We start from the raw sequence: 8,804 nt of genomic DNA, 5'->3' as shown, positions 1-8,804 counted from the left end.
TAAATTTATCACCTTTATTGAAGATACACACATATTACACTTACAAAGTTAAAATATTGTACATACTCGCCTTACATTCCACATTCTGGACAACCACCATTAAACATTTAATAACCCAGCACAAGAATCTTATATATCTTGAGTTTCATTGTAAACAATATCATTGTGATCGCGCCAGAGTGAATGGATTCCAATAGTAAAGGAGAGTTTTGTAATAAATGACACTGGAAACTGATCAGGCCTATATAATTTTTATAGTCAAAACCATTTTCAATGTTTTGAGGAACTAGTTATAAAATGATAAAGTTTAGCTGCTAATTTATTTTAAGGGATATATACAGATGATCCAATCCCTAATTTAAATACTAGACATTACGAAATTGAGTTAAAAACTGGAAAAGTGGCACTGGTTGAATGAAAGACTGTGCCATGTTATGTTTCTGCCATAGCAGAGCAGGTCTGGATTGTTTGCTGGAAAGAAAGTTCAATTAAGTACAATGCTGACTTGCAAACTAGCATACGTCTTTCATGATCATCTTGAAAGCTGTTTCAGTTTAGGAGAGAATTCTACTAGAAAGAATGGGATCTGGAACAAAACCCACCACTTAGAGTAACAGAAAATATTGCTGCCTGCTTGGACTTCATTGTTCCTCTATTATCCAGTTAAAGCTGAATGAATGTTTTCACAGCTTAAAGGTTTAGTGGCAATAATCAGGGATTAGCACTTTACTTACTAAATGAATGATGATTAACAGTAATTCAGTACGATAGTCACTACTATACTATAATAAATGCTCTCAGAAAATGCTTCTTTAAACAAACTGACTTGAGTTAATTACAAATTATTAATTTGCTCTTATGGAAATTAATGTACTGATTTTTTCACTGTATACCTAATAACTACTTACCTTCTTGAATTTTAAATTGGGTGGGCAAGAAGATCATCCCAATCAGGAAAGACTTTGTCCTTCATCCTGAAGCAGTAGAGGGCCAGGCTTGGGTTGTCTACTGCCAGTGGCAAACCAAATTTAATGATTCTCTTAATACAGAATGACAAACTGAAAGTGTTTCAGATACTGAAGCACACACACACACACACACACACACACACACACACATATAATTGATAAATGTAAAGACCAACCAAGGCTTTTTTACAGACATGTGAACAACAACATCAAAAATAGAGAAAGTATTGAAAGTTTAGAAGTAAATGGAGTATGCAGTGAAGATCCCAGGAAATGGCAGAGGCTATGAATGGATGCTTTCGGAAGGTATTCACAAAGGAGACTGCTTTTGACAAACCACTGGTAATGGAACAGAAAGGGATTATGAAGGAGTTTCAAGTAACTGTGGAGGAGATCAAGAATATGATGGGGAGTTTAGAAGTGAGAAAAGCTGTGGGACCTGATGGGGTATCAGGATGGATTTTAAGAGAATGCAGGGAGCAACTGGCAGAAAAAGTTTGTGAAGTAATTGATGCCTCATTAAGGGAAGGTGTAGTGCCCCAAGACTGGAAAAGAGCTAACATTGTCCCAATCTATAAATCAGGTAACAAGAGAGACCCATTGAACTATAGACCAGTGTCACTTACAAGTGTGGTAGCTAAGATGTGTGAGAGGGTGGTGAAGAATAGATGGACAGACTTCTTGGAGAAAATGACATACTTTGTGAGTGTCAATTTGGTTTTAGAAAAGGGCGTTCATGCACGACAAACCTGATATGTTACTATTCGAGGGTGATAGATGTAATACAGGAAAGAGATGGTTGGGCTGATGGAATATATCTGGATTTAAAAAAGGCCTTTGATAAGGTACCACACCGGAGACTGATCTGGAAACTTGAAATGGTAGGAGGAGTGCATGGCAGTTTACTAAAATGGATGGAAGACTTTTGGTAGGAAGAGAAATGAGAACAATAATTAAGGACAGACCATCAGAATGGGGCTTGGTGGAGAGTGGAGTTCCACAGGGATCAGTGTTGGCACCAGTAATGTTCGCGGTCTACATAAATGACATGGTGGATGGGGTGTCCAGTTATGTGAGCCTATTTGCAGACGATGCAAAATTGTTAAGAAAAGTGAGATGTGACAAAGATTGCGAACTACTCCAGGAAGACTTGGACAGAATATGGAAATGGAGCTGTACATGGCAAATGGAGTTCAACACGACAAAATGCAAGAAAATAGAGTTTGGCAAGAGTGAAAGAAGAATCAGGAGTATGTACAAGATAGGAAATGAAGACATAAAACCAGTCATGAAGAAAAAGACCTTGGGGTGACAATTACCAATGACCTATCGCCAGAGAGACATATAAACAAAATAATTGGAGAAGTATTGAACTTATTGAGGAACATAAGAGTGGCGTTCAGATATTTAGATGAAGAAATGATGAAGAAAATAATTACTGCAATGATAAGACCGAGGCTTGAATATGCAACAATACAGTGGGCTCGAACTTAAAGAAACACATAAGGAAACTAGAGAAAGTACAGAGGGCTGCAACAAAAATGGTGCCTGACTTAAGAGATTTGACTTATGAAGACAGACTGAAAAGAATGCAACTTCCGACCCTGGAAAACAGAAGAGAAAGGGGAGACCTGATAGCAATATACAGAGTGATGATTGGCATGGAAAAATGGATAGGGAAGATCTGTGTATGTGGAATGAAAGAATGTCGAGAGGGCATGGGAAAAAACTAAAATGGCCACTTATAGGAGAGATGTGAAAAAATATAGCTTCCCTCATAGAAGGGTGGAAGCATGGAATAGTTTAGACGTGGAAGTGGTCAACGCAAGGAATATTCATGATTTTAAGAAAAAGCTGGACATTAATAGATATGGAGACGGGACAACACGAGCATAGCTCTTTTTTCCCGTATGTTACAATTAGGTAAATACACACACACACACACACACACACACACACACACACACACACACACACACACACACACACACACACACACACACAGGAGTGGACAAGGAGACAGGACACAGAGAGCTTAGCTCGGGCCCTGTAATACACAAAAAGGTAAATACAAATAGGTAAATACACACACACACACACACACACACACACACACACACACACACACACACACACACACACACACACACACTCATTAAATTAATCAATTGTATATGATGACAACAATAAAAAATATTGTGAATTTTAGATATTCAAATAAAGAATTCTCATCCTCTGATTATCTTGCCAGTAAGTTGTAATAATTGACATACCTTTATTTTCAATAAAGAAACTTTTATTGTAAAGACAAGAATTAATAGTATCTTAGTACAAATATTCCCAAATCATAATTAATCTCATCAATGAGGAAAGCTCTGCAGATTTACCTGTAAGAAGTGCCTCATAGCGGGTGCCTGGAGCATTCCACATGAGCTGGGCCAACTGACCAAACACTCCACAATCTGCTCGGCAAGGGTTCTCTCCACCAAAAAATGGCCTGTCACCTGATAAGGTACAGAAAGTCATGAGTGCTTGAGTGAATAAAAGATGTAAGCCAGATATCAAAATACTGAGGAATGATGAAAAGAAATGAATGTTAACATCTTCAGTTACACACCACTTTACTATCAGCATGTAGAAAGTCTTACCCAAGATGCCAGCCAGGGTGTTGCAATCTTTCTTACAGATTTGATAGATCTCCTCTGGTGAATGAACCCCCAAACCTTGTTCTTTTGAACGGTTCTTTGTCCCTCTCTTCAAAAAGAGTGGAAAAACGAATCTTAAGAATCTGTCAAATGTCTGTGTCTTGAGGAAAGTTTTGCAGCCATCCAGCCAGTATCTCCATGCAATGACACACCTGCAGGATGAGACAGACATGTGACATTCATGAAATATGTACTTAAAATCAATTAGAAAATAATGTATACATTTTCAACATCTGAAGAAAGGAAACAAAGTCTGCATTCACTGTTTACCAGAAAAGATGCTCATCTGCCAACACTCTGGCAGACTCTACAACCGCTGCCTCACGAGCCTCAAGCTGGCTATCCAGCTGAACACTGAAGCGCTCAGTCAGGTCATCCAGAACCATCTCAGAGTCAGCAATGTCTTCTTTGTTGATCGTGATCCATGGGCACTTTCCTTTAGGCCCAAATGGAGTTTCCTCATCTATCTGTACATTACAATGAAGTCCTATAAGATGATATATAAAAATAATATATCTGTCAGAAGAAACTTATAATCAACATAAAGATAATTATATATCCTACAAGATAATTTAGAAAATTTAAATAATTGTGATATGAAACTTGTGATTAATTTCAAAATCATTTCTTGCATATTAGGCAACTTGTGAATTTAGTATATTAAGGCAACTTGTGAATTTACCTGTAATTCATACTCACACTACTTGATTTTCTATATTATCTCCATCTAGCCTTATTATGTAACAACACCACAGAAAGTAATAAGGTTTTTTCAGTGCAAGACTATGAAAAAAACCCCACAAGAATTTGTCCACCCATCATTAGCAAATTTTGCTAAGGGCAACAAGAACAGCTGGCCAGTGTGGCATCACCATGGGGCTGGTACGGAGCACCCACTAAACTGATTTTTGTGCTTTGTGTATATATAATATTTGCTGATGTAATATTGATGAGATAACTATGTTAACTTTTATAGACAGAGAGGCAGCAAAGTTGAGGTTTGTCCAGGATGTCACACTAGCCAGGACTGCCACTGTCCACCATGCATCCCCTATAGCGGTGAAGGCCGGATTCATCACTAATAAGTCGTTTGCAAGCATTTTTTCATCACATAAATGGTAATTGTTTTATGTACTACTGAATTTTTCTTATTAAAATAGTTTGTTCTTACCTTGTACTTGATGTTTGCCAGCCTTAGGAAGGCCTCCACCTTAAGTGCAAAAGGACTGAGGTTTGGGCAGAATCTTCCTCTCCGGAACTGGTGAAGCAGCACCACATCCTGTCCTGTGCCATCCCACTCCTTCCTGTGAGGCCATAACTGTCCAATTCACTCATATATATTTTGATGAATGACTACTATTAGTATTTTCATAGGAGCTTTTTGTGAAGTTTTATACTGCATTATGTATTTAATGAAGGTGCCTAATGCTGATGTACTTCTTGCTTCCTGGGGCTTTTCTCCATTGCCTCTGTAAAAAAGAGTATTTTGTAAGCTTTTTCTCACCTGAGTCGCCGTCTCCGAGATTCCTGGTACACCTTCCTGATCACATAGATGGTGCACATCCCTGCCACCACAGTCAGGGCCCATCCATGTTCTCCTTCTCGCCACAGCATTTTAGCTGCTTTCCGCATGCCATATCTCAATACAAACATTCTGTTGGAAAAAAAGTAACAATATGACAACTTCATACCATAATAAAAATGCAACCTAAAGGTAACTGTCAATAATCCAAATCAAGTTACATTTAATCAAGAACTCAAGATTATTCTCATACTGCCTAGTTTGATTTTCCAAGCTTAAGGAGATCTACCAGATACAGATTTTCTTAAAAGAGAAACAAATCAAGATGTCACATCTGGCTTTGATGCAGGAATAAGAACTATCAAGTGTTTCCATTTCCAACCTTGTGGCAATCTCCTAACTGAATCTTGGTTATCCTCACTTAGGAGTTTGTTAAAACCTTTCCTATCGTCTTAACAAATCAATACCTTCGGTCAAGTTTGGTTATATAAATCTTTAATTTCTAAGCTTCTATCAGGCTCTATCCATCCCCCATGCCCTATCAATTTTGTTTCTGACCAGCCATTCTGGACTATTATTGAGTAGTGACGACAGGCAAGAAAATACGATACTCATATGAGAATAGAGGAAAAGTCAAGCCAAAATCATTTGATGTAATGATGAAAGATTTCTGAGGATATCCTAATTGGTCCACTAACTTATGTGTAAAAAATGAAAAAGAAAAAAAAAAAGAACGATAAATAAATAGAATAAATAAACAGGTAGATCAATGAATAAATAAATGAATGATGAAAAATAACAAAATAAATAGGTGGAATATTCCCCCGAATTGCAAATTTACTTTATTTTAACTGTCAATTTATATTATGTTACTTCTATACATTCACATTACATTTAAGATAACCTGTGATTATCATAGCTGTATTTTTTTCATCAAACAATTGGTAAGGAGATTTCTTTAATCACTTTGTAAATTAAATACTTTATTCTCCCTCCCAAAAAAATAAAATTAAAAATATGCTTGATCACTGTTACATTTTTTTTTTTCTCTGCTGGTAAGACTGACATAAAAACTCATGTCCACCAGGATATCCATCATAAAAAAGACAGCAATAGGCTTGGCATAAGCTGGAGAGCTACTAAGTTCCGAAGAGAGCATAGACTCAATTATGTAAAGACACAAGTATGTGTTGAGCGAGTATAAGCAGGTCTCTAGTTAATATGAACTTAGAATTAATTGTTTAAGGATCGCCACATGCAGAAGCGCTCCTGAGTAGGAAAATACATAATTATCTCTTAAGACTGCCCTATACCTCCATTTGTCGCAGTACTCAACAATACTCACAAGCTCATCTCGACACCCTCCTGATGATGTAATGCTGACTAGTACTTGGCAGGTCTGCTGCTGGTACTGAGCTGTTAAGTAATACTTGTACGAATGTCCCACGCTTGAACACTTTATCTCGTTTACAGAACATGTTTAATCTTACGAACAGAGATAAGTGAAGATAGTCACGTTTGATAAGCGGCCTATCTTTCCACTTTATATCGAACGACCTAATATTGCTAGTCTCTCACCAAACAAAACAAACACGTCTCTCTCTCTCTCTCACCAACCGTAGGTCCAACTAATCTAACATTACTGTATAGGCTCACTAGCGTTACACGTACACAACGCGTGAAATAAATCGAACTTGTTGTCGCTGACTTGTGACTGATATTGGAAGTTCTGCTGCGTGTACTGTCCGTACTGCTTTTATGATAGAAATTTGTCAGAGGCATCGATCGAGTGTGCAGGATGTCGTATGATATCCACGCTGGGAAAATGACCACATATATGATATGATTGTGATGTATGAATGTGGCAATGATAACAGAATGAAAGAATGAATAAATAAGTACATGAAAAAAAATGTGCTTACGTAGATGCAGAAGATTGGTTACATCTATATGATACCCCGTCCACCACCCACCCCAACAATAAAATAAATAAATAAATAAATAAAAATAAATATATGTACCAAAAAGGAACTTGACAAGAGATAACGTAATTAAGGATGCTCGCAACACACACACACACACACACACACACAGAGAGAGAGAGAGAGAGAGAGAGAGAGAGAGAGAGAGAATTATTAAAAAAAAAAGTTCCCTACCAAATTGACTTTTATGAAGCTACAAGGGTGTTATTCTTGTTCTTCAACTTGTTCTTGTTTCTTTTATTCTGGGAAACTTGTTGAAGACTTCTTCTTCATCATCATCTCAACTCTTGATGATTAATTAATTTTGTTCTTGAGAATTTCTTGAAAATCTCTTACGTAATAGAAGAAATTAACAATGAATAAAAGCATACGCATGGCATAGAGATGTAGGTAATAAATAGACAATACAGTAATAAAGTCGGCCACTAGAAGGCGAAAATGAAATAGCAAGACAAACAAGAAAAGGCACGAGATCTCTTCGTATAGTTTTCTCTCAATGGGTGATGGTTGGGAAACTGCTAGGGGACTGTAGAAAGTTACTTATGATGATAACAACGATGTTCCTTGCATTATTAGCTTTATTTCAGAACTAACTAGATAAACATTTCCAAATGCATGAATAGATGGAGAAAGAGAACAAGAAACAGCTGTACCAATCTAACGTTAAACTAGCGTCGTCTGCGCGGGTTATAGATGCCATGAAACTTACATATTTGTGTTGTAAATAAGCATTCCATCCTCTTGAGAATACGAAAAATCATGTAACATAAACACATGTGCCTAGCTCATTATTGGTAATTAGTAAGTGCTTCATCCTGGATTGGTTTGCTTCCATTAAAATTGTATTGAATATATTGGTCATTGTATAGGTTGAGGTCTGAATGGAATCCGATTGTTTATTCTTTGTTATTGTGGAATCCATAGCGGTGGCCCTATATAATGCGCCACTCTGAGCACTGTGTCACAGTAAGGAGTCGACTGCACGTGTTTTGTGTGACCTTCTTACTACTTCCACCTCTCCCACGTGATTCCAGTGTCCCTCGTCATCAGTATCGCCGCGTGGAGTGTTGTCGTGATTCCGTCCACTGACTGTCATCACCTTACCTACCTTTCCCCTCACCAATGTGACTCCGCCCCCTGTCCCTGTAATTATTTGTGTTCCTTAGTTTCGCCCTTCCACGGTGACCTTCCACTTGTCTCTCCCCAGTCGTCATCTTGCATTTCATAGTTTATGTGATACTATGGTCTTCGAACTGTTTTCCAATGACTGCGTCCTGACCCGTTCATCATAACGTGTGATTAATGATTGTTACTTATTGCGCCCTTCAGGCTAGAGAACTTTAAACGTACAAATGTAAACCACCTCATTTATAGTAGACAGCAGGCTGAATTACGCTGACAGTAGGCTTATGTTAATTTATCCCACTGCAGGCAGTGAACTCCATCCTTTATCAATCGCCTGTAACCTTGGACTGTTCTTGAGGTGGAGGTGACTTGTAAAGCATTCATACACTAACCACCATGATCAACCGTGTTGAGATATCATCAGATCGCATCCGTAACAGCAACTCCCAGAATGGAGTCATCCAGCCACTCCTCACAGGTGAGTCAAGAGGGTCACACACCA

General features: G+C 37.9%; 2 protein-coding genes across 6 annotated transcripts in view; one reads left to right on the top strand and one right to left on the bottom strand.

The window, feature by feature from the left end:
* LOC123511395 (failed axon connections homolog) overlaps positions 1 to 8,804 on the bottom strand; it is a 9,353-nt gene continuing 549 nt past the window's right edge. Inside the window, exons 1-8 of one of the 3 annotated variants that reach the window (XM_045267238.1) lie at positions 6,867 to 7,002; positions 5,178 to 5,327; positions 4,845 to 4,977; positions 3,944 to 4,140; positions 3,617 to 3,825; positions 3,356 to 3,472; positions 909 to 1,008; positions 1 to 471 (exon numbers count right to left, since the gene is read on the bottom strand). In XM_045267238.1, coding sequence (XP_045123173.1) covers positions 920 to 1,008; positions 3,356 to 3,472; positions 3,617 to 3,825; positions 3,944 to 4,140; positions 4,845 to 4,977; positions 5,178 to 5,326 — 894 coding nt within the window. In that variant the 5' untranslated portion in view covers position 5,327; positions 6,867 to 7,002 and the 3' untranslated portion in view covers positions 1 to 471; positions 909 to 919. Of the gene's footprint in view, positions 472 to 908; positions 1,009 to 3,355; positions 3,473 to 3,616; positions 3,826 to 3,943; positions 4,141 to 4,844; positions 4,978 to 5,177; positions 5,328 to 6,540; positions 7,003 to 8,804 lie in introns of those variants that run through there. The other 2 variants (XM_045267237.1, XM_045267236.1) reach the window with 2 other exon arrangements.
* Positions 8,125 to 8,804, top strand: part of LOC123511394 (nicotinate phosphoribosyltransferase-like) — a 30,920-nt gene continuing 30,240 nt past the window's right edge. Inside the window, exons 1-2 of one of the 3 annotated variants that reach the window (XM_045267235.1) lie at positions 8,125 to 8,143; positions 8,609 to 8,780. In XM_045267235.1, the coding sequence (XP_045123170.1) occupies positions 8,699 to 8,780 (82 nt within the window). In that variant the 5' untranslated portion in view covers positions 8,125 to 8,143; positions 8,609 to 8,698. Of the gene's footprint in view, positions 8,323 to 8,608; positions 8,781 to 8,804 lie in introns of all 3 variants that reach the window. The other 2 variants (XM_045267234.1, XM_045267233.1) reach the window with 2 other exon arrangements.

The sequence above is a fragment of the Portunus trituberculatus genome, chromosome 31 (genome assembly GCF_017591435.1).
Source record: "Portunus trituberculatus isolate SZX2019 chromosome 31, ASM1759143v1, whole genome shotgun sequence".
Classification (NCBI taxonomy): domain Eukaryota; kingdom Metazoa; phylum Arthropoda; class Malacostraca; order Decapoda; family Portunidae; genus Portunus; species Portunus trituberculatus.
Note: the sequence above shows the minus strand (reverse complement) of the source record. Positions and strands in the feature narration are given on the sequence as shown.